Source organism: Myxine glutinosa, chromosome 12, assembly GCF_964187855.1.
Source record: "Myxine glutinosa chromosome 12, kmMyxGlut1.1, whole genome shotgun sequence".
NCBI classification, from domain to species: Eukaryota; Metazoa; Chordata; class Myxini; order Myxiniformes; family Myxinidae; genus Myxine; species Myxine glutinosa.
The window spans coordinates 79128811-79154840 of record NC_136272.1 but is presented as its reverse complement, the minus strand read 5'-3'; the positions used below and the strand labels follow the sequence as shown (position 1 = coordinate 79154840).

The window sequence follows — 26030 nt, the reverse complement described above, 5'->3', positions numbered from 1 at the left end:
TAACTGACCAAATACAGCACTGGCGTATCAGGAGGAGCTCAAAAATACAAAGATGGTGTCATCAGGAGGATCCTGGATAGGATTCGAGTTTCAACTACTACTCCACCCTCAAACCCATCCAGGCGGTCAGGTGAACCCTACAGAAACTATTTGCAAGATTCACCCCTCTGTAGACAAAAATTCACCCTTCCATAGTCCGTGTGTCCAGGCAACAACTTTTTTAACCACTTGAGATTTTGTCATCAAATTTTCAATAAACCTTTATTATGAGAATATGGAGAACACAAATTAACAAGAGGTAGAATTTATTTAACTATCACTTTGTCAGGTTTAGATTGTGTAGAAAGCAGCCACGGACGGGCTTTGCTTTTTGAGATGCTTTCTAGGTTTCAGTTTTGTTTGACTGCCAGACAGGCAGACCGAGTAAAATAATTATCCTCTCTGCGCATGTGCGATCGGGTCGAATTCAGAGCCAAAGTAGTGATGAACTAGATTTTCGTTTTCCGATTCGTGGTCCAAAATGACGTTTGTGACGAATGTCGATTTCATGTAGTTCCTCGAATTCCGTTAACAATCACAGACGAGGAATCCAATGCGGAACTGTAGCACAATGCATGGTGATAAGAAAAATTGCAATATTCAGATTATCTGGACCTTTTTAGACATTCAGATATCGGTAACACAAGCTAGGATCTCAGGGGGTGCAAAACATAATCCTTTGCAGCATTGTTGGATCGTACCTGTGGCATGTAGACCTCCTAGCACATCCACCTGCGGGTTATACAGGGTGAGCCAGAAATATGGTTATTTTTAACACTTGTGTAAAGGTAATAAAAAGTTGAATTTCAAAACAAATTCTTACAAGAAAGTGAAGTACATAACATGCCATTTATTTGTGGAAAAGAACATCTAGGAGATGCACACCATTTTGTCTGACACATCCCTCCAATCTTGGACTCCAATTATTCATGACGTTCTGCAACATGGCCACGTCAATATCATTGATTTCGCATCGGATGTTTTTGTTAAGTTCATGAAGAGTTTGTGGACGGTTAACATACACTTTGTCCTTTAGATATGACCACAATAAATAATCACATGCAGTCAAATCGGGTGACCTCGCTGGCCATGGAATATCGCTGTTTCTGGAAATGACATGCTTTGGAAAGAGCACCCTTACAGTAGTCATGGACACTCTGGCGGTGTGGGAGGTTGCACCATCTTGAAGAAACCATGTCATTGGGCTCACTTCTGCAAATCTGTTTCATTCTCTAGAGAGGAAGTTAGAAACCATATCGGTATATCGAGCTGCAGTAACATTGACGGCATTTCCGTTATCGTTCAAAAAGAAGTAAGGCCCTATGATGCCGAACGATGAAAGTGCACATCACACTGTGACTTTGGGACTGTGTAACGGTTTTGTGTGCATTTCTCTTGGGTTTTCGACTGCCCAAAAACGAGTATTTTGCTTGTTGACATAGCCACACAGATGAAAATGTGCTTCATCAGACATGAACAAATTGTTAGCAATGTTTTGGTTTTAATTTCCGTCCATAAATGAAAGCATTCCCTCAAAAAAATTATTGCGGGCAATCTCATCATCTTTGCTTAATTCCTGGAGTTTGAATTTTATAGGGATAAAAGTTTAAATCCTTATGCAATATGCGGCGTAGTGATGTGTGAGAAATTCTTAAGACTCATGCATGCTTTCGGCTGGAGCTATGCGGACTTCTCAAAACTGACTCCCTCGGACTTCTCAAAGTCCTGATGCGGACTTCTCAAAACAAAACTGACTGACTCCAAAACATGCTCAATGTTTTGTGCCGTTCTTACTGATTTGGGTGCTCCAGGCGGTTTCTCTTTTAAAGTTGAACCAGTCCTCTCAGACTTCTGAACCCATAACGTGATAGCACAAACAGACGGCACATTTCCATGACTTGAACATTGAAATGGAGTTTGAAATGACATTGTGCAGCAGTTGCACTATCATTATTCTTGTAAAAAGCTTTGATAGCAAAAGCACGTTCTTCACCTGGACCAGTTCCACATGGTCACTCAAGTGTTCTGCCTGCAGAAAAGAAAACTAAATCAGTAAAAAATAAAAAAAATAAAAATGCATGTTATGTACTTCAATATCATGAATGAATTTATTTTGAAATACATTTTTTTATTTCCTTCACACGAATTTCAAAAATGACTATTTCTGGCTCACCCTGTACATAGTGAACCCCAATGTATGATGGAATTTTTAATATCCACAGCCTTCTGCAGATGGATAAGCTAGCTGGCTTAATATCCTAAGCTCCTGTTGTGCCATAAATAACACCACATGGGTTGCCTCAGCCTATCATCCTTCTGAGGTTGGAAAAAGGAGTACCAGCTTTGACAAAAATAAGCTATTCGAGTACCCTGTGTCGGAGTGGCAACCTGTCCAGGATTACGCCACTTAGCCAATGACACTGCCTCGGTAGCCCTTTGTACATTCTGTGAAAGGAATGGTTATTATTGGTTAATGCAGAAAGAAAGCTGCATCATATTGCGATCCAAAATAATGTGTGCCTTGAGATACAATACCTCTTGCTGGCATTGCATTGGAACAGCAGTTTATGGCTGTCCTTCCGACTCTATCGGAATGAAACCCGGAGCAGACAGATCAATGACAAGCATGCCACCAACTAAGTTAGTCCCTCACCCCATAATGTAACACACAAGGGACATAGAAATATGTATAAATTATACACACCTTTACGTAGATTACACATGAATTGTATAATGCCAGTTTTAAAGAGACAGAAAGCTCACGTGAATGTGTGAGAAACTCACTCTTTCAGCTCATCGATCATTTGCTGTTTCTCCTCAATTTCATCACGGAGGCGCGAAAGCTGTTTCTGATGAACCTCTCGGTGTTCTGCCATCTGCTCCTCCAAGGACTTCTGCACCGAAAGCAGATACACATATCCACAATCACATGCAACTACCTGCGACGACATTTCATTGGAGCTGCCTGCGACTACATATCCACAAGCAAATGCATCTACGTGACAAAAACAAAAAGGCTTTCAAAAGACCAACATGTAGAAGAGTGACTTATCCTTTATATATTTTTGAGATCAGTGCAATCCATTCAACTCAAGTTGGTATTAGGCCGAGAAAAATATATTTCCGGTCTCTGGTAAGCGCGCGCATCGATTTTGACCCTGCGCGTCAACAATTTTTTCCTTTTTAAATTTCCAACGGTACCTACAACAGCGCGCGCCTGTTGTTGCCGGGTCGGTGCACTATCTCGGGAACTACGGGTCAGTGAGGTTCTCCACTATAAAACTACGTTTAGTTTGTCCAAATCCAACCAGCCGTTCCAAAGATATGAGTAGTTTTGTGTGCCGTGCCGCCATGAATCCAAACGACTGGATATTGTCATTTATTGAAACGAAGACGTTTTTTGTCGGGTTCGTGTGAAGCAACCAGAAGGCCTAGAGAGCTGCGGGTGGTCTTGTTAGTTAGGCCTGGATCCTATCTCGTTTGTCATGACGTTTTAAGTGTCTGTGATAATCTGGTGGACTGGGAGAAGAGATCGTGGGAGACCATCGGCCTGTTAGACTACTTGCGCATGCGCAGTGTTGACGCGATCGACGCATTGGAATGTTTGACGGTACAGCGAGGCGATCTCGAGAACGAAATGGCAGTCCACAATATGCTTGAAGAACTTAATGATTTTCAGAATAAATACATTTTAAAATAACTTATTAAGCTTGTGTTCATTATTTACAAAAAGGCCGACCTGTCCCATTGGCTGTCTTTAATTTCTCTCTGGACGGCACCACGGCAGATGAGGAGGACCGCAAGGCATGAGGACACAAAAAACAACACCGTTATATGTGCAATCCATGCTTTTCAAAAAAAAACAAGAGGAAAAAAAAAACCGCATCGCCGCATCAATTCTGGAACTTTGATCTGACCTGAGACCAGCAATATATTTTTTTCCGCCTTAGGTTAGGTAACGCTTGGGCCCAACCTGGTTATCTTTGCACAAAACTAGTGAGAAGTCTCTATCAATTAATGGTAGGCTTCACTTGATAGGATAATTATCATAAACTTCATTTGATAGATAGAATATCAACTAATGTTGCACCAAGATATGGGAAGTAACATCTTATCATTTAAAGCTGCCCCCCTCCCCCCCCCCCCCCTCCCAGCATCGCATCTGTCTTTCCTGGATTCTGTGGAATCTAATGCTCTCAAAATGAATGGAATGGAGTGGAGGAGTGGCTCAGTGATGCGCTGAATTAGGGAATCTGCCACCGAGAACCCGTGACTGGAGGGTTCGTGATCACTGATCACGTGTCTCATGTGCGGTGTGTAGCACTGGTACCTCACTATTATTTTATTTTCATAAATGTAACAATGAAAAACAAGGCATTTCCCGAGACATGATATTTCTGCTGATATTATTTGATCCCACATAACATTATCACCCAGAACACCGACACTGAAGCAAATGTGTCTAGCGGCTCTGCCACCATCAAGGTGATTGGCAGTCATAGCCACGCCTACCCCAGTCCTATTCTTTTACATTGGTATTATAATTCTCGTAGCTTGAAAGGATTCCACGAAAAGTACGTAAAACTACATTCCGAAGGATGTTGCAGGAAGTAAAACTCTGTCGGATTAATCATTGCCATTGATAAAGGCAGCTTGGAAATATGCCATCTGAAGAAGATTATTATTATTATGAACAAGAAGATGAATTCCCAGGTTTGACCGATCGCGTTTTTTTGCTTTATTTTGCTTTTGCCTTGGTCTGGAGAACTGAAAAGCGATCCCTGCCGAGACGATCAGCTGAACAGACCAGGTAGGCTCTCACATGTAGCCTAAGCAAGTTTTAAAAGAAGATACTCCAACTTTAGTTTTGTATGTAGCAGATGGGAGCGACTTTTTTTTCCCACGCCATCCCTACATAGACAGTACTCGCGTACTCTATGATATCTATAAATATACATATATACACACTTTATACTCCTTTAAAATAAAATAAAATAAAATAATTACATGTTGGCTCAATGGCCTAATGGATAAAGCATCAGACTCCAAAGTTTTTTTTTTGTTTTTTTTTGTATACTGAATCGAGGCTCGTGAAAGAGCTAACATTTACTTCACAAACAAATCGACCAGACAAACAAAATATATAAAAAGAGGGAGAGGAAGACAAGATGGGGAGAGAAGGGGAAGCACACAAACACAACATTTGAGAGCAGGGAGATGTGTGGAAGGGAGAGGGCTTGGGGGGAGGAGGTGTGGGAGGGGGGCGGGGGGGGGGGGGAAGGGAGAAGTATAAAACACAAGGACACCAAGGACTTCCAGGACAGAAGTTGGTATTTCAAAAAAGTGGAATTGGGGTGAAATTAGCGGGGGTAGAAAAGATCAAGGTTTTGGATGGGGGAAGATAAGAGATGGTGGTGAATAGCTGTTTTAAAGACCTGGAGGGTGGAGTGGGATTGAAGAGAGTGAGGGAGTTTGTTCCAGAGGCGGGAGAAAAGAGGAATGAAGGAGTGAAGGTGAGCAGAGAGTCTTGATTTTGGCAGTTTGACCATAAGAGGGTTGCAGGCAGATCTTGTGCGACCTGTAGGAATATTTGCGGGACAGAGCCCAGAGAGAGCTGGGGGGGGGGGGGGGGGGGGCAAGGCCAGAGAGGAGTCGGTAGAAGACGGAAAGACCACCAACCTGCCTGCGGTGAGTGAGTGAGAGGCCCTTGGAGTTAGCTTCATCGCGGGAGATTCCAATGATTCTGAATGCTTTGGTTTCAACAGCGTGAAGACGAGCTAGGTGTGAGGCAGGAGCACCAGCCCAGAGGGGAGAGCAGTATTCCATTGAGCTGCGGATGAAAGCCTTGTATGTGGTGAGGAGCTCAGGTGTGCCAAGGAAGGACTTCGCACGACGGAGGATGCCCAGTCGGCGACTGGCTTTGGAGGCCAGATTTGAAATGTGGTTTTCCCAGGAAAGATCATAGTAAGGGCATTTTATGAGATATTTCACAAATCTGTTAACTAAATTGTTACCAAAAAATTTCTTCACCAATATGTTTGTAAAGGTGTGTAATAACATGTGTTAAAATGTTGAAGTTCAACTCCCGTGGGAAACCCAGAAAAAAAGCTGTTGAATTCGGGTACCGAAAAATTATTTTCGAGAATTTTTATTTTTTTTAATCGGCCCTTAAGTAACTTATGAGGGGTCAAATAAGGGTTTTTCATGATTCTGAGTTGATTGTTAACATTTATATTTTCACTTTTACATTTACACACAAAGTAGCTTTTATTTCACATACATATATAATACTCAAGAGTTATTTCTCATTCACAATGTCAGAAGTTTCAACAGTCATTGTCTATGTCTTCTTCAGACTCAACAACATCATGACTGCAGTTTCTGCATGTAATGCCATTACAGACTCCACAGGCCGAGATGCACGTGACCCCATTCTTCTTGCAGCTGCATCGCCGGTTGCTGCAATCTCCAGTGACAATTACAGCTCGTGAACTGCAATAGCTCCTCAGGAGCCGTGGGGTCCAGTGTTGGAACTGGCTCATACCCATGCACACCTATTGTCCATCCATAGTCACTGGGGTTCAGAGACATGCTCTGTAGAAGGATCCAGTCCCGGGTCTGCAGGTAGGCACGGATCACATCTAGTAGTCCAGAATCTTCCATGATGTTACCCATTGATCCAAGATAAGACTTCAGCAGGTGAAAACCACCCAACCTTGGAATGACGGGTAGATTTGCCTGCTTTATTATATTCACAGCCTTCAGCCAAATCGGAAGATCAAAGGTCACTATAGCGACCCCAGCGCGCCGTATGCACTCTTTCAGAGTGGTGAAGATGGTGTTGAGGTCATTAGGGTCTCCTTCAATAAATGGGAGGAACTCGATCTGTGTGCTCTGCTTTGCATCATTAGCATGGATTCTCTTCATCCAGCCATTCCAGTTGGAGTGTGGGAACTCAGGATCGTTGGCTTTGATCACCCACCCCGCTCGCAGAGTGTGTCACCTGGAGTGAGGAGTGGCTGATCATGAGCCAGGGAGGAGGAAAGCTCAGCGAGGGGGAGAAACATGATCGCGTTCGTTCCTATCTGTTTCCTGTTCGTAAATGGAATAATCTTTACTTCAGTTCCTCTCAGGATCTTAGCTTTGTCGAGTGCCTTCAACTTCACCCGGGGGAAAGCTGCTGTTGTCTGTGGATCTGGCAAAGGTGGTGCCGGAGAGGTGACTTCGATCCAACCCATTGAGTGAAAGGGAGTGTTTCCGTGAATAGAGACAATGTTTAAATCTATATTGTCTCCAACAAACTGAGTGACTGCATTGTTTGTTTCCCCAACCTCCATAAAGACCACCTGATCATTACTTGACAATTCACTTTCACTGGCTGGCACTTTGGCTGTCATCACTGATTGATCCTCAAGCGCAGCATCAACCGCAACCTCATCATTGATCTGTTCATCGGTTTCCTCCACAATGGTGTCAAGAGTGCCAGAAGTATCTGGAACATCATCTCCACTCCTACTATTAAGGAAGCAGTATTTGTAGTTTTGTGTCTCCGTGTAAGACTCAGTGTATCCCAGCCGGTGGAACTTGTTGAGCATCCATTTTGACCCAAATCTATGATCAAGTTGTATGGCAAGCCCCATTTGGTGTGGCAATACTCCAGACCGAGGTCGACAGGCCTTAATAAAATTCTGCCCCCAAACGGCAACTCTTTCGTCTGTCTTGACAATCGGTCTCAAGAACATCTGAAGGCTTGCAGGAACAAGTGTCAGCTGACTATCGATGTCAGTCATACTGTGTGTGGTGGGGTATGACTTTGGACCTAAATCAATCAAGGCAATATCATTGGATATGAACTTGAGTGCCGTCTTTATGATCTGAGTCTTCTCATCTCCATGGTCAAGATTAGCATGATGCTCTCGCAGAATATTGTCGGTGCCATCTTTGAGACAGAGTACATCTGCCCTTCTTTCCTGTGTTGTGAAATACAAGGTGTCTTCGTATTTCTCTAGAAGTTTTATCTTTAGCCAATGCTTTGAATAAGAAAGGCTCTTCTCTGGTGACTGATCAAACTCCTGCAGCTTTTCATGGACTTGGTCCATGTTCATTGCCCCATGCTCTAATTCTGAGTCTAACCATTCGCAGAATTCAATAAAAACTGCCTCTCGCTCCTCATCAATACTCCTCTGTCCTCTCTTCCTTTTTCCTTCCTCATCAGTCTTGGACAAACTGTCACCTCTCGCAAACATAAGTTTGCATCGCAAATGGTACAGTGTTTCTTCTGCTACCAAGTCGTTGATCCCTTCCAGGCGTCCAGTGACTTCAGTGCCCCAGTCATCCCCGCGACTCCGTGCTGTCTTCAGCAAGCTTGCCTTCAGTGTATCTGCAGTCAAATTATCTGGCACTCTGTATTTCTTTCTAGCTTGTGCTGGATTATTTTTGTAGAGCTGGGCTGGTTGGTTGCAAAGAATGCATACATCCTTATACAGGAGGTCAACTGACTGTGATCTTCTAGAACTGCAGCCAGTTGATGAACTGAACTCACAAGTAGTGCGTCTTCTCTTCAACTTTGATGACTCTTTCTCTGCCTTTGATGCTTGAGCTGACTTCTTGGTGGTTGCAACAAAGTTGTTGTACAGATCATTTTTACACTTCTGGTGGTACCTCAGTTTTCCTTCCTTTTGAGCCTCCTTCATACGTTCCACAACAGTAACATTTTCGACAGTTTCTGCTTGTTTCAATAAAGTTGAGTATCCCTTTGGAGTTGCCTGTATGAGCCTTTCAGCTGGTGTATCCGAGCGTGCACAGATGAAGCAATTGAGCACAGGTGGAGTAACGTCTTCATCCATATTGCTAGACTCCATGTCCTGCAAAGTAGAAAATGAGATATATTTAGAAATTATTTTTCCACAAAGGAGTGTCTGTGGTGAAATATAAATGTTAACAATCAACTCAGAATCATGAAAAACCCTTATTTGAGCCCTCATAAGTTACTTAAGGGCCGATTTTAAAAAATAAAAATTCTCGAAAATAATTTTTCGGTACCCGAATTCAACAGCTTTTTTTCTGGGTTTCCCACGGGAGTTGACCTTCAACATTTTAACACATGTTATTACACACCTTTACAAACATATTGGTGAAGAAATGTTTTGGTAACAATTTAGTTAACAGATTTTCATATGTTTCCCTTACTATCATGGCAGATAGTGAGACCCAAAAGCTTGAGTGACAGAACTTCTTGGATTACCTTTTTCTTGGAGTACCCTACCTTTTTCAAGTTTTTTCATATCGTCTTGAATAAAGTATTGTACGATGAACAAATGCAATTTGTTCGCATTTAAAATGTATCTTGTGAAAAATGCCAGGGGCATAGAAAAGGCCCCTTTATATGGGATGTGCCATGTGGCAAACTATAGAAAAGAAGGGACATTCTTGGGTAGAATGCCAGAGGCATAGAAAAGGCCCATTTTATACGGGTATGTGCCATGTGGCAAAATATAGAAAAGAATGGACATTCCACAGCTTGTAGAAAATGCCAAACAAGGGAGGGATTCATAAGGGGCATTCAAAAAATCTCATGTGCATGCTGGACTACCCTTGTGTTCTGAGGAGGAACCAAGTAATACTCTAGAAAAGTTCATGTAAAGGGGTGCTCTACATCTGGCAAATAAAATACATTTACTTCTTCATGCAGATGTATGAATCAAATTGGCGCCCCTTCATATGAACTTTTCTAGAGCAATACTTGGTTCCTCCTCCCTTATTTTGTCCCTTATTTTGAATGCCCCTTATTTTGCATTGTTTGGCATTTTCCACATGCCAAATGTCCAGATGTCCAAATGTCAGAATGTCCATTATTTTCTATACTTTGCCACATGGCACATACCCTTATATAAAGGGGCCTTTTCTATGCCCCTGGCATTTTACCCAAGAATGTATTCACCCTTGTGGAACAAAGACTTTTGAGCATTACGTTAAAAGACATCATACATATTTTTCTGATGCCAGAAGGCTCCAAAGACATCGTGCATCAGGCATACCTCACCTCGGCAACTTCTTATGCTGAAGATGCCACTTCCCCCAAATTTTTTGACAAGGGTCAATTGCTGAATACCTGTACATCACTGAATGCTCTGCTTCTCTAATCCTACTGAAAAAAAATTACTTCATGTATCACTCCATCACAATTTTGTGGGTTTTGAAACATTTTGTCAGTACGTATTTTCAAAAAGGCACAATGGATGAATGGATCAAACGTTTTCTGTTTGTGACTGCAACCCATCCTCCCCTGTGTGTTCGCACCTTTATCTCATTGGCATCCTGAAGTTTGTCCAAATGTTCCTTCTCTTTGTCCTTCAAGCTCATCTCATTCATTGTCTCTGTGGTCAATGGGAAAGGGGGAATGGTGCAACTTTTGTGGAAGGGGCTGTTGCCAAAGTCATTTCAAACAGTTCACAAAACATCATTTTGCCCAACTTTATCAAAATATCGTTTATTAGCACTAGGTTCACCACTGGTAGATTTCTACCAAGTATGCTTTACACCTGCACATTTGTAATGTATTTGAGAAATTTCCCAATTTGTTATACTGCCATGTCACAGAGTTCCAAAGTCCACTGTATGGTCATTAATTGACCCCCCAGCCCCTGTCATTCCCAAACACCGGTATCCAGACCCTATTGCATGACGGTCCTTTCCCATACCCTGTGCTCGAAGGTTTGCCAATTCTTCATTGACAGTATCAAACGCCTCCTCCAGCTGCCGCTTCTTTTGCTCCACACTGTGCATGTACTCAGACAGGGAACGAATCTTTGCTTCATGCTGGAGGGTAGCGGAATTGGGGGGGAGGGTGGGGTGGCAGTAAAATAAATTATTTGCAATTTTAAGTTGGGGGGTGGGGGGGGCGGCAATGTTATAATAAAGTTGTACTTAAGTGTCTCGTAGAATCCCATTGTATTATAACGCAACCAGATAAAATCGAACAGCCAGTACAAAAATGTAATTATGGTATTCTCAACACACCACGGTGATGCGGGCCAAAAATTGATTTCTCAAAGTTCATCCGGCTTGCGTACTCACCTGAGAAATGAGTAGCTGGCAAGCAGCCAGCTCGGTCTCATTCTCCTGCAGCTTCCGGGTACAATCAGTTTGCTGACCCTCAAGTTGACGACACCGTTTCACAAGTGTCTTCACCTCGGATTTCATTTTGCTCACATACAGCCTTGCGACAGTGAACTCCTCCTCCAACATTCCACTCAGTTCTCCGGGCTGAATAAAAATATTACCACATTACGGTTAGGAGAAAATAAACAAAGGGGACAAAATAAACAAGCATTCTGAGTATTGCGCTGCAATACATGTCCCCTACCGGCAGTCTGTCGTCCGGAAAACTGTTGGGGTAATTACCAAAGTTCAAAGTGCCATAACTTTGTCAAAAATGATCGAAACGTCGTGAAGTTTGAACTTGATCTGTAACTTATCATGAGGAAACCATGTACCAAGTTTGAAATCATTAGCATTAAGAGTTTAGAAAAAAAGTCCGGAAAACTGTTCTTTGCGTGACGGACGGACAGACTGACAGACGGACAGACGGAGGGACGGAGTGCAAACCTATAGTCCCCTCCGGTGTACACCGGTAGGGGACTAATACAAGGACGCTGAAAACTGGGTGAACATCTCAAAACCCAATAGCCCATTATCTTACTTCCAATTATTAGCAAAGTCAGGGAATACATCATCGCAGTTAAAACGAGAATGGCACTCGGTAGAGCACATAGTCTCACCTCGCACGCTCATTCTGAATAAAAATACCATTGTTAACTGAACATGCTACTATTATGGCCCATATAACCGTATCATCCGTGCACCCAATGATGTCACATACATTGACATTATCCATAGCACATACAGGTAGTGGACAATAAAAATGGAAACACCTGGGTAAATGAGGGACAAGTATATTGAAAGCAACGGCTTCCACACAGGTGTAGCCCAAGTGTTAATAAAGCAAATAACATCCCAACATGCTTAAGGTCATATATAAAAACGTTGCACAGGCCTGGTTGCCTATAATTATGACTAGCATGATTGCAAGAGGAGGCCTCAGTGACTTTGAAAGTGGGGTGATTGGGCACGTTTGTAAGGAGTTTCAGTGACAAAGATAGCTCAACTTGCTGATGTTTCATGAGCAACGGTGACTAGAGTGATGTCTTTCTCTCAGGGTTCCATGCCAACATCATCAGCAAAGGGCAACAGTGGGTGGAAGCGCATACACCAGGATCCTGATATCTGTGCATTAATTTAAGATCGTGATATAATTAGGGCAAGGTGAGCAACTGCAGATCAATTGACTGCAAATTTCAACCTGGGGTGTGAGCAGCCAGTTTCATTAGAAACAGTCAGCTGAGAATGCCACAGAGTGGATGCCATAGTCAGGTTGCAGTGCAAAAATCACTCGTAAACCCTGGCAATGCAGGTTTGCGAGTCCAGCGGTGCAAAGAGCACAGGCAATGGACTACCGAGCAGTGGAGAAATGTGATATAGTCAGATGAATCATCCTTCACCATGTTCTTGACAAACGGATGAGTGCACGTGTGGCACCAACCTAAAGATCTCCAGCAAGCAGCCTTCCTGGAATGGTACTGTCTTGCAAATTAGATGAGCCAAACTATTACAATGGTGTACAGAGGTACTTGCTTTAAGGTCACTGGTCCCCACAGTGGCACCAATCTCTCCCAAGTCTTTGAGCAGGGAGACCAGCATGTTAGCAACACGCTTCCGCTGATGATTCCCCATCTCTTGCAATCTCTGTACTTCAGCCTCTGTGCTTGACAGCAAGGTCTGGGGGTCATAGGGTGAGAGGAGATTTCAAGGAAACTGATCAAAATCAACGTCACATTAGCTGATTAGACATTGGAGAAAATATTATTGAGCTTTAAACTTATTTTCAGAATAAAATACCAAATTTATTTTTGCCCTCCCCATCTTACCGACTTTTGGGTGAGCTCTTCATTGAGGTTTACATTTTCTTTGCTCTTATCTTCAGCCTCCTGGCTCTTCTGGTCATAGTTCACAGCGAGTTCTTCGAGAGCCTGCAAGACCTCCTTCACTTCCTCCTTAGCTGCTTCATTCTCAACCTGTATTCGTGTCAGGTCTTCCTGCACGTTGTCATAGTCTCTACGTGATGAAGCAATCAGCTGTGGGAAACATATGCCACACACAAACCAGTTGGGTATTTCCTGAACAAAAGGTACACATTAGAGTTGTAATTGTAAGCGCAAATCCGTCTAGGGGCTGGCTGACAGGATGGCCTTCGCTTCTAAGCCGTCTAGCCTGGTTTTGAATCCCGACCCAGCTATAAACTGTCATCCCGGTGTTTTACAGGCATGGTGGTTCATCAATGTGTGTAACGCCCCTCGGCTGGACGTGAAACTGGGCATCTCATCTGCTGGTATGAGTTGGTGGATGTTAAAGATCCCACGGTGTACCTCGCGAAGAGTAGGTGAGCTATCGCCGGCACCCTGACCAAATTCCAAATTCCTGCTATAACTCCTTAGTCGAGCATCAGGCCTGGCCAGCCAGTTCATGAACGACTTGAGCCAAAAACTTCCGCGTAGCCAACCCCACAACAACATAGGAATAATTTTACATGGACATCAAGGATTGGGCATTGCCGATATGTCCGTCGTTTTGCTGTAACTCAATGTAACCATGTTATGCAACATCTAGTTTACAATTCAAAATGTAATCCATTGGTTACATTAGTGAAGCAACTTGACAGCAGAAGGGTCGTGCTGCTTGATTACCTCAGTGAGGAAACTTGACAAGAGAAGGGTCGTGCTGCTCGATTACCTCAGTGAGGGTACTTGACAAGAGAAGGGTCGTGCTGCTCGATTACCTCAGTGAGGAAACTTGACTAGGGAAGGGTCGTGCTGCTCGATTACCTCAGTGAGGAACTTGACAAGAGAAGGGTCGTTCTGCTCGATTACCTCAGTGAGGAAACTTGACAAGAGAAGGGTCGTGCTGCTCGATTACCTCAGTGAGGAAACTTGACAAGAGAAGGGTCGTGCTGCTTGATTACCTCAGTGAGGCAACTTGACTAGGGAAGGGTTGTGCTGCTCGATTACCTCAGTGAGGAAACTTGACAAGAGAAGGGTCGTGCTGCTCGATTACCTCAGTGAGGAAACTTGACAAGAGAAGGGTCGTGCTGCTTGATTACCTCAGTGAGGCAACTTGACTAGAGAAGGGTCGTGCTGCTTGATTACCTCAGTGAGGCAACTTGACTAGGGAAGGGTCGTGCTGCTCGATTACCTCAGTGAGGCAACTTGACTAGGGAAGGGTCGTGCTGCTCGATTACCTCAGTGAGGCAACTTGACAGCAGAAGGGCATGCTGCTTGATTACCTCAGTGAGGCAACTTCACAAGAGAAGGGTCGTGCTGCTCGATTACCTCAGTGAGGGAACTTGACAAGAGAAGGGTCGTGCTGCTCGATTACCTCAGTGAGGGAACTTGACAAGAGAAGGGTCGGGCTGCTCGATTACCTCAGTGAGGCAACTTCACAACAGAAGGGTCGCGCTGCTCGATTACCTCAGTGAGGGAACTTGACAAGAGAAGGGTCGGGCCGCTCGAATACCTCAGTGAGGCAACTTGACAGTAGAAGGGTCGTGCTGCTCGATTACCTCAGTGAGGCAACTTGACAGCAAAAGGTCGTGCTGCTTGATTACCTCAGTGAGGCAACTTGACAAGAGAAGGGTCGTGCTGCTCGATTACCTCAGCGAGGCAACTTGACAGTAGAAGGGTCGTGCTGCTTGATTACCTCAGTGAGGCAACTTGACAGCAGAAGGTCGTGCTGCTTGATTACCTCAGTGAGGCAACTTCACAAGAGAAGGGTCGTGCTGCTCGATTACCTCAGCGAGGGAACTTTACAGTAGAAGGGTCGTGCTGCTTGATTACCTCAGTGAGGCAACTTTACAGTAGAAAAGTCGTGCTGCTCGATTACCTCAGTGAGGCAACTTCACAAGAGAAGGGTCATGCTGCTCGATTACCTCAGCCCGAAGACCCTCATTAATAAAGTCCGGCACAGTGAGACCACAATTTAAAATTCTATAAACAGCCGTAGATAGCAGTATTCCTGCATAGACATGTTTAACATTCATTACTCCAAATTCTTCTTCTTTACTGAGCAAGTTCCTTTTCATCTGACGTTGTTATCGTTATTATTGAATCTGAATCCTAATGGATCCCAAAGAAAGGCAAGACAAGACGAGTTATAAAAAATACACAAAATAATAAAAAATAACTCCAACTAGAGAATTCATAGCACACCTTACCCCCACGCAGTCTGAAACAAAAGGACATCGGAAGGGTCTTTTCAACTCTTGCTTTGCTTTACCGAGCACGATGTATATTTCCTCTGGGCCGCCATTTTGTCCGAATCTCGATATTCCCCAATGCTGAGAGCATGAGCGGCGAATTTGATTGGTCGATATGGTGTAAAATCTTAGCCAAGTACTGCTAAATGGGACGTTTTTGAAAGTGACAAGTAGGTGATTTGTGTTCTATTGATGTTGTGCTTTTTTGTTGTATACTAAGGCTCGTATAAGAGCTAACACATAGACCAATAATAAAGGGAGTGGGAGACAAGAGGGGGAGAGAGGGGGAAGCACAACAACAGTAGAGAACAGGGGTGAGGGCTGGGGCGGGGTGCACGGTATAAACAAGATGGACACTACAATGGCATTCAGGATTCAATGGCATTCAATGGCATTTTAATGATATTTAATATCATTAAATAAAATAAATATCATTAAATGTATATCATTAAATAATAAATAAAAGTATATCATTAAATAATAAAAAGATTTTGGGAAAATAAAACTTTTTTCAGACGTTTATCACCATTGACGCATCTTTTTTTTTTTGTTGTGTATACATAGTCGAGGCTCATGGAAGAGCTAGTACTCGTACACTGAACGGATCAGGATCAGGAACAGCTGTTCACCACCATCTCCTATCCTCCCCCATCCAAAACCCTGATCCTTTCTACCCCCGCTAATTTCACCCCAGATCCACTTTTTAGATATACCAACTTCTTTCCTGGAAGTCCTTGCAGTGTCCTTGTATTTTATACTTCTCCCACCCCCCCCCCTTCCCACACCTCCTCCCCCCCAAGCCCTCTCCCTCCCACAGATCTCCCGATGTCCCTGCTCTCAAATGTTGTGTTTGTGTGCTTCCCCTTCTCTCCCCATCTTGTCTACCGCTCCCCTTATTATATGTTTTATGTGTCTGTTTGATTTTTTTTTTGTGTGTGTGATAAATGTTGGCTCTTTCATGAGCCTCGATCCTGTATACAAAAAAACCCAAAAAACAAAAAAACAATAAAAGGCACAACACAGAGAGAAAGGGGGGGGAAAGCACCTACATCAGAGCCGACGGCCAAGGAAGAGGAAGGCAAGACGGACAAACAATGGGTGTGGGGAGGAATAATGGGGCAGAAGAGGATGCATAGGGTGGACAAGATGAATACAGAAAGAAACTTTCAGGAGGGAAACCTGGAAATTTGGAAGGAGGCATTGGGGATAACGAGGGTAGTAAAAGTCATGGTTTTGGATTGGGGATGATCTAAGATGGTGGTGAACAGCTGTCTTGCAGACCTGGAGGGAAGAATGAGATTGAAAAGTATGTGGAAGTTGGTTCCACAGGTGGGGAAAAAAAAGAGGAATGAATGAGTGAAGGTGAGCAGGGTTCCTGGATTAGGTAGTGTTGAGATCATGTATGAAGTGTTACAATATTTAATAAAGTTCCTTCTGTAAGTAAAAGGGCACATGCTCTGTGACTCTGTCCCTTCTAAGTGGTCACATTTTGGACCTTGTCTGCTCCACTGGATTAAGTTTGCACCATCTCTATGGCTCCGACCTCACCCTCTCTGACCACTTAGCCATCACTCTGACCATCAACATCCCCGCCCCAACACCAAGGCATTATCGCACAATCAACTTCCGTAAGCTAAACGCTCTTTCACCTACCTCATTCTCATCCACCCTCTCTGAAAAAATGTCCACTTCTCCCTTCATTGACCTCCACACCCCTTCCGACCTCACTGACTACTACAACCACACTCTCTCCTCCTGCCTTGACCAGCTTGCACCTGTAAAAACCAAAACAGTTTCTTTCACCCATTCTGCTCCCTGGTTTACCCCTGAACTCCACCTGATGAAAACTCGTGCTCGCCAACTTGAAAGACTCCGCAATAAAACGGGTCTCACAGTTCACTCCCAAGCCTACAAGGACCACATACAACACTACAAAGATGCCCTCTCCCGCGCCCGCTCTGCCTACTACTCTCAAATTATCCACTCTGGCTCCGGAAACCCAAAAGCACTCTTCTCGACAATAAACAAACTCCTCCGCCCCCTGAACACCACCACCCAGTCATTCACAGTAGACAACTGCATCTCCTTCCTCTCTTTCTTCCAACGCAAAATTGACAACATCTACAACAGCTTGACCACCGCCGCACCCGCTCCCCCTCCAACCACCTGCCCCCCCTTGTCCTGCCATCCCCTGTCTCGGTTCTCCCCAATCTCCCCTACTGACCTCTCTGAACTCCTCATAGGAATGAAAACTGCCACCTGCACTCTTGACCCCATCCCCTCCAGCTTTGTCAAAGCCTCCCTCCCTGCTCTCTCTCCACTTATCATTGCAACAATAAACTCCTCCCTGTCTACAGGCATCGTCCCACCTTCCCTCAAAATTGCTGCTGTTACCCCCATTCTAAAAAAACCTGGTCTAAACCCTGACACCCTAAACAACTTCAGACCCATCTCCAACCTACCCTTTCTGTCAAAAGTTTTGGAACGCGCTGTAGCCACTCAACTCAAACATCATCTCTCTGCCAATAACCTGTATGAAACATTCCAATCCGGATTCCGCTCCAACCACAGTACTGAAACTGCTCTCCTCAAAATCACCAACGACCTTCTCCTCTCCTCTGACGCTGGCAACCTCAACATTCTCGTCCTCCTCGACCTCAGCGCTGCCTTTGACACCATCGATCACACTATCCTTCTCACCCGACTTGAATCCACCTTTAACGTTACCGGCACTGCCCTCTCTTGGATTAAATCATACCTCTCTGACAGATGCCAGTTCATCTCCATCAATAACTGCATATCCCCCACTGCTCCCCTCCCCCAAGGTGTCCCCCAAGGTTCAGTTCTTGGCCCCCTCCTCTTCATCCTTTACCTGTCCCCGCTCGGTCACTTAATCCGCCGTCATGGTCTCCAATTCCACTGCTTCGCCGATGACATCCAGCTTTTCATCTCCACCAAGTCCGTCTCCACCGACACCCACTCTATCCTGACAAACTGCATCACTGAAATAAAATCCTGGCTTCAAATCAACTTCCTCAAGCTTAACTGTGATAAATCTGAAATAATCATCATTGGCCCAAAAACGCTCACAAAATCCACCCATAACTTTGCCCTCAACATCGACGGTATCCCAGTATCCACCTCCCCTCACATCCGGAATCTTGGCGTCATCTTTGACCAAACCCTTTCCTTCGACAAATACACTAAACAGATCACAAAGTCAGCCTTCTTTCACCTGAAAAACATTGCCCGTCTCCGCTCATCCCTCTCCTCCACGGCTGCAGAAACCCTCATCCACGCCTTCATCACCTCCCGTCTGGACTACTGCAATAGCCTCCTCTATGGTTCACCCTCAAAAATCACCAATAAACTCCAATACATTCAGAACTCCGCTGCCCGTCTACTCACCCATTCCCGGACCCGTGACCACATCACCCCCGTCCTTTACAAGCTTCACTGGCTCCCCATCCCCCAGAGAATCCAGTACAAAATCCTCCTCTTGACATACAAAGCCCTCCATAACCTGGCCCCATCCTACCTGGCTGACCTCCTCTCCAGACACACTCCCACCCGCAACCTCCGCTCTGCTGGTACCAACCTCCTGACCCCCTCCATCCGGACCAAATTCAGATCCTGGGGGGACAGGGCCTTCTCCATCGCTGCTCCCACCCTCTGGAACTCACTACCTCACACCATCAGAGACTCCTCCTCACTCACCACATTCAAAACATCACTAAAGACCCACCTGTTCAACACTGCATTCAACATTCAACCCACAGCATTTAACCCCTGACTATCTCTTCTCCTTCTCCCTCCTTTTGCTTTAAATATTTCCCTATTGATTCTTGTCTTTTTGCAATTGTTGTTTTCATGTATTGTTATGCATTATGTTTGCCACTCTGTCAAAGCGCCTTTGGGCTTCTGGAAAAGCGCTATACAAAATAAATGAATTATTATTATTATTATTAAGTGTAGGAATAGTGCAATGTCAATCAAACGACCTTATTTAACCTTATTTACACCACCTTATTTAACATATCATATTAGTTATTAGTGCCTGTTCTTTATGTCCTTTATGGCGTTCTTAAAAACAGTAAGTTTCCTGTTTGGAATGATTTTAAATTATGTTTGACTCCAAGACAGGCAGACAGACTTAAAAAATGACCTCACTCCTCTCTGTGCATACGCGACTGGGATGAGATTCCATACGATTTGCCAAATACAGAGCCAAAGTACTGGAAAATTGCAGGTTCGTTTTCCGATTCGTGTTCAAAACACAACATTCAATTCAAATGAAGTTGTTTCTCGATCATAGACTGACGTCTGTCGACAGACTGACAAAGTGAACCAATTACTGCAGCCTACTTTTCAATTCGGGTGCACAGGGTAGTAATAAATAAAAAAATTGGAACGACACTCAGTAGAGATCATACATCCGCCTGGTGAACAGTTTACGTTTTGTATCCCACTGATAGGCCGGATCTGGATTCGGACCTGAACCAAAATCTAATCTGCTTGTTCTTGTCACCAAACCAACTCATCCACCAAGTTTTGTCATAACTCGTACATAACGTTTTAAAATATCATGTTATATGTCGCTTTTCACCCGATCTCTCAATGGTGAAGAATCACTTAAAATGTTAAATAATCCTCATATCCGAATCCATATTCCGATCTTCACAAAAATCGAATCGAATCTCGTCCGTGTCAGACACCCAACCGGTCCACCAAGTTTCGTCCAAATCCGTCCACAACGTTTTGAGATATCCTGCTACGTATCGTATAGGCCCGATCTCCCAATAGTGAAGAATCACTTAAAAACTTCCAGCAGCCGAATCCGACTCCGGATCTTCACCAAAACCTAATCATTTCATCCGTGTCACATACGCTACATCTCTGCCAAATTTTATTTGAATCCGTCCACAACTTTTTGAGATATCTTGTTCACCAACAGACAGACAGACAAAACAGGGGTGAAAACATAACCTCCATCCACTTTTGGTGGCGGAGGTAATAAATATGTCACGCATCGCAAGATATTTGTGAAATCCATAAAATGAGTTGTTGACATTTGGCTTATGTTGACCTTTTGGCCTATGTTGACCTCAAAAATAATTGGTGGTTGAATTCATTGAACTGATATGTAAGTCTTGTTCAAATTTCAAGTCAATGGGATGAAAATTAAGAATTTTAGAAATTAGACAGTTTTGACCTTTGGCCTATGTTGACCTTTTGACCTCAAAATCACTAGGCTTCTTCCTTATGACCAACTCTACCATTTCCTGAAGTTTTGTGAAGATCAGTTTGAAAATGTGACCTGTAGGCGACTGACATACAAACAGACAGCCAGATAGACAGAATAACGCACATGACCAACCAATATACAAGAAAGAACTTCTTACCTCTTCCTGGTCCAGCATCTGCTGCTTCAGCTTCTCCGCAAGTTGGCTTTGTTGGTTTATCTCCTCATCCTGCAGATACCAATGAACAGGACCATGACTAGTTAATCAATTTAAATTAGACAGCAAAACACAACCGCATTACTAGTGAGGCAGTTCACGAGTCATTTTAACCTGCAAATCATGAAGAGTATCACAAGAGCATGAAACAAAACATTGCACTGCTCGGCAAAGCTCATTACTGGCCAGCAAAAAACGAGTCACCACAAAGTGTCCGCTTGAGAGGACAGTGCAAAAGAGAAAGGGCAGTTAGTTGTGGTTAGGGAGGCAATGGAGATGGATGATAAACTGACAGAGATGTAAACCTTTTCCTTCTTACAGACATTTGGCTCTACATCTTCATTGACATACTGATACGAGAAGGTAAAATGATTTTTTAAAGGATGGCATGTGGCCCATCATGCCTGTGCCATATCAACATTGTACTAACATAGTCAATAGATTTACTGCTTATTCAATCTACATATTGCCACAAGTACAAGTCGACAAGTTTGCAACAAACAGGAAAGCGGACAATGTTTCATCCCATAAACCATCGACTTCTTTAGGCCTCTCTATCCCAGCCCAGGCACATGTCCCTTCACACTTATTTATGGATCATGCGCCAGTGTAAGGAGGAAAATAATAAAAATGGCATCACACCTTGAGCACACCGTCATCAATCGGCTGCTAAATCTGGACTTGTAACATGATCTGGTTTTACATGGATGTACATGATTGGTCGTGAGAACTCCTTGCGCTGGCACTTAGGTGCCAGGGCCCAATCAATACCAGTCTATCCTTCGAGTCCCCGATCAGTGTATTGCTAAAATATTATAACAAGTTGGTAGTGTGACTTGTGAGCGAGTAAGCATGGCGTTGTTGGGCAGTGAACCTGTATGCGTGGTGCAACTGGTGCATGAGTGAGCAGGCTTGGCCTAGGAAGAAATTGAGGAAGTGTATGATTACTTATATTCTCGAAGTACTAACACTATTATAACCATTGACTTAACATCCACACCCCTTTAGAGCTTGCATATCTAATTTAATCTCAAGGTAGGGAATTTAATTAAGGTAGCCTACACTTTAAGGCCAATTCTTTTTGAGGTACTTTAAGGTACCAATGTGCACAACCCATATGCAGAAGGAACAGCTTGATTTTCCGCTTTACAAGCTTTACATCTATAAGAGGAGAGAACAGGGTGACAGACATCCTGACCTATGTGTGCACCAGGCTTGAAGAAAATAAATAAACATTTGGTGATTTAGTCATTTCATCCAAAGTACTAATTTGGCAAAGTAATGTGTTCACTGCACACAATTAGCTGATAATACACACACACTATTATGTTTGAGACAGGCTGACAGGATGGCCTAGTGGTAAAGCACAGCTGCCTATCCTGGGTTTGAATCCTGACACGGCTATAAACTGTCATCCCGGTGTTTCACAGGCGGGGCGATTCATCAATTTGTGTGCCGCCGCTCCGATGGGCGTTAACCTGGGTGCACCGTCTTCTGACATTAGTTGATCCCACGGTGTCCTTCGCAAAGAGTAGGCGAGCCATCGCCGGCACCCTGAACAAATTCTAAAATCCTGCCCTAGCATACAGTGGGCAATGCATTAGCAGCACAGCCACATCCTCAGCCAATGATGCTACTCCGCAGGTTTGTGCTGCATACGAAAGAAGATGTTTGAGACATGGAAGCTTAGACAAGTGGCATGTACAGTATATCCATATTTACAGGCTTCATCTTCAGCAGCTGGCTGTGTAAATAAAAAATCTTGGAAAACGAGATATAGATGCAATGACAACGTCGTGCTGCAAGGATATACCTGAGACTGCTTATCAACATCAGTATATAATTTGGAACATAATTGGAAATCCATGCCTTTGCAGAGCTGCAGATATGGGAAATAAAATAAAATGTCAGACAGGTAAAAGAAAAAATATAAATCAAAACGACATCCAGAGAAAGAATTGAGCACGTAATGAATTAAAGATGTGTTTCCATGAGTATGATTTTTGGCATGTCAAAAACTGACAGCATCACATGGCAATAAATAAACAAACAAACAAACAAAGAAATGAAAAATCGGTCAGAGACCGAGGACTTGCCGGAATGTACTTTTTTATCGGCCATTTTGGACAAATATGGCGGCCGAACCACATGACCGATGACGTCATCATTATTTGTTTTCTAAACTAATTTATTCCTTGATGATGCTCAAGAAATTTCATCTTGTACTTGTCGAATTATGACGTCATAATGGAGGCACCTATGACATCATCATTAACATATTTTATTCCCCATGGAGAGTTCTTTACAATGAGCCATGTCTCAATTTTTTCTATTCAGCACTTTCGGAGATATAGAGGTGCAAAGTTTTTCCGTTTTTCCAAGATGGCGGCCGAACCACGTGACCGATGACGTCATCATTATTTTTTTCCCCTCCACCAGTTTATGCCGACATGGCGCTCAAGAAATTGCATCTTGATTGGATGAAGTTTTGTACTTGTCGAATTATCAAATTATGACGTCATAATAGAGGCCTTGGGCCGAGAGAGTTAAAAATTGGGCACAGACTATTCCAGGGAAAGACAAATATGTGTGTAAAGTTTGGCGATTCTAAGTGCAACGGTGTAGACGTAGTGCTGCGCACAGACAGACAAACAGACAGACAAACCAACCGATCAACATACTTGCCGGAATCTTTTCCAAACCATTAAAAACTAGAACGGCACTCAGTAGAGAGCACACCTCCGCCATGTTGAACAGTTTACGTTTTGTATCCCACTGATAGGCCGGATCTGGATTCGGACCTGAACCAAAATCTTACCAGCTTGTTCTTGTCACCTAACCAACACATCCCTCTAGTTTTGTTATAATCCGTCCACAACCTTTTGAAATATCATGCTATACAGTATATAGTTTTGGCCCTATCAATGGTGAAGAATCACTTAATCAAAAAATTATCATATCCAGATCTGCATTCGTATCTTCACCAAAATCGAATCATTTCGTCCTTGTCACATACCCAGCCTCTCCACCAAGTTTCATCCGAATCTGTCGACAACTTTTTGAGATATCCTGTTCACAAAGTGACAGACAGACAAATAGGGGTGAAAACATGACCTCTGTCCATTTTCACTGGTGGAGGTAATGAAAAGAAAAAGGGGACTACGCCCCTCCCTCACCTACCAAAGGTTTCAGAAAGCGTTTTGGGTATGAACACAGTTTTGGCATTCCCCCAAAGGATTGAGAAGTCCCCAAAATGCTCCAAGCACCGTTCAAAGTAAATAACTAACCATTGTGGAGAAAGTTCATGAAGTCAGTGTTAAATATGCCTTAGCTTTATGACACCAGGATTTCAGAGCATATAAAGAAAATAAGGAAGAAGAAGAAGAACCACTCCTTTCACATCTTCAGATGTATAGGGTTGCCGAGGCAGTTTTTTCGTAGGCTAGTGGGCACAATGCTGGATGGGGCACCACTCTGACGCAGGATCCTCAAATGGCTCATTTTTACCAGTAAGCTCGCAGTCATTTTGCTGACCTCGGAAGGAGGAGAGGCTGAATCAACCCACCTGGTGTTATTTTAACAGCACAAAAAGGGCTCCAACTTAGGGCTCCTGAGATCCTAAGCCGGCCATCTTAACTGTTTAAGCCAACACCAGGCTTATTACAGATAATGCCAAAGCAAAACCTTTAAGGAAGTGTATAAAACAAAAAGCCTGGTTTATTCCTTCATTTGCATATCACCATCGGCATGTAGGTGCGTGTGATAATATCCTTTTTACAAAGCCTTGACAATGTACAAAGCATCATAGGTACTTGTCTATAGTTTGTGAGGAGCCAGACTCAACATCGTGCTCTTTTCTTACAGCAGGGCCCAGTACAATTTTTTTTAATCAAAGTGCCATATTGTTGGAAACAGTAAAATCATGTCACATGACATATCAATGCTCGGACAACATAAAAAAGAATTGTACAGGTGGAAATTTTGCCTTGGACGAAAGTGAACAAGGAATGAATGGAAATGGCAAATACCAAATAAAATGAGCACCTTGTCATCAAGCTGCTTGTAAAAGCAGCTGAGTTCTTGCTCTAGTTGTCGTTGGTCGCTGTCCGACAGCTGTGGTTGAGCATTAGTGTTCTCCGTATTGGGTGCGTTGTCAATCACCATTGCCTCTGGAATCCGCTTGTCCTTCAGGTCACATTGCTCACCTTCTGGAACATTCTCCCCTAAAGAGGTGGCAGAGTGTATCAAAAGGGTAGAACACACATGATGAAAACAGGGTAGCCAACCTGGGCCCGGTTGCTGGAAGCCCGGATAAGCATATCCTGTGGATAAATCACATATCCGGCGAATTAAATTTATTCACCGGATAGCTTCTAGCAACCGGGTCCTGGAGGCCATTTATAAACTACATACTCAGGAGGTTAAAAAAACAACTTTAATTTACCAATTTTTTTTTTTACCACAGTGCAATGACATTACATCGTCATGTGGTACGCCAATGGAAGACGACCTTTCTGTGCATTTGAGAGAGAGCGTACACCCACGTTTGAAAATGGTTTTTAAATTTTTCTGGTGGGAAACAATGGGACCCATCACTTGTCAATCCCACGCGAGCTCACCCCAAGACACGCAAGTGACCCAGCAGTCGGGATAGGTAAGGAGAGAGCGAAAGCAATAAAGAAATAGGATTCTGCAGTGTTCTGGGTGCTGCATCAGTAACAAATGGTTTAAATATAAAACTTTTTATTGTGAAATCTGTATTTAAATGTGCTCTAGAATTCTCACCTTTCCTCCAACGCGCAAGCTCAGCCTCGAGGCGCTGCAATGCCAGTTTCAGGTTCTTGCCCTTTTCCTTCTCCTTCTCATATTTCTTCTTCCATTCCTCTGCGGTGAGCTCTAAGTTCACGCTCACCTGGTTCGTGATTGTCTTGGCTCTGCACACAGCATGCAGTCCGTCAACCCACAAGCAATGGCAGGAAAGACGTTCCAGTTTATTTGTTGGGTCCAGCCAACCCACATTCAAATTAGAAAAAAAAAAATCTTACTCAACCACCAAAACTACTTTTCAGACTCGAGAAGATGTTGCTCCAGAATATAATAGGATACATAGTAAAGTACATTTCGACCATCCCAACAACTCTATTTCCAACGCTCATCGGGTCCCA

At 43.6% G+C, this 26030-nt stretch overlaps 2 protein-coding genes across 2 annotated transcripts in view; one reads left to right on the top strand and one right to left on the bottom strand.

The window, feature by feature from the left end:
* The window catches only part of LOC144888467 (uncharacterized), a 790732-nt gene that overhangs the window by 470907 nt on the left and 293795 nt on the right, over positions 1-26030 (top strand). The gene's annotated exons all lie outside the window — the stretch shown is intronic.
* The window catches only part of LOC137437545 (kinesin heavy chain), a 100591-nt gene that overhangs the window by 22877 nt on the left and 51684 nt on the right, over positions 1-26030 (bottom strand). The window contains exons 9-17 of the mRNA XM_078766276.1: positions 25651-25799; positions 24910-25088; positions 20809-20877; positions 13026-13232; positions 12733-12876; positions 11116-11304; positions 10740-10857; positions 10339-10415; positions 2824-2933 (exon numbers count right to left, since the gene is read on the bottom strand). Of these exons, the coding sequence (XP_078622402.1) occupies positions 2824-2933; positions 10339-10415; positions 10740-10857; positions 11116-11304; positions 12733-12876; positions 13026-13232; positions 20809-20877; positions 24910-25088; positions 25651-25799 (1242 nt within the window). The remainder of the gene's footprint in view (positions 1-2823; positions 2934-10338; positions 10416-10739; positions 10858-11115; positions 11305-12732; positions 12877-13025; positions 13233-20808; positions 20878-24909; positions 25089-25650; positions 25800-26030) is intronic.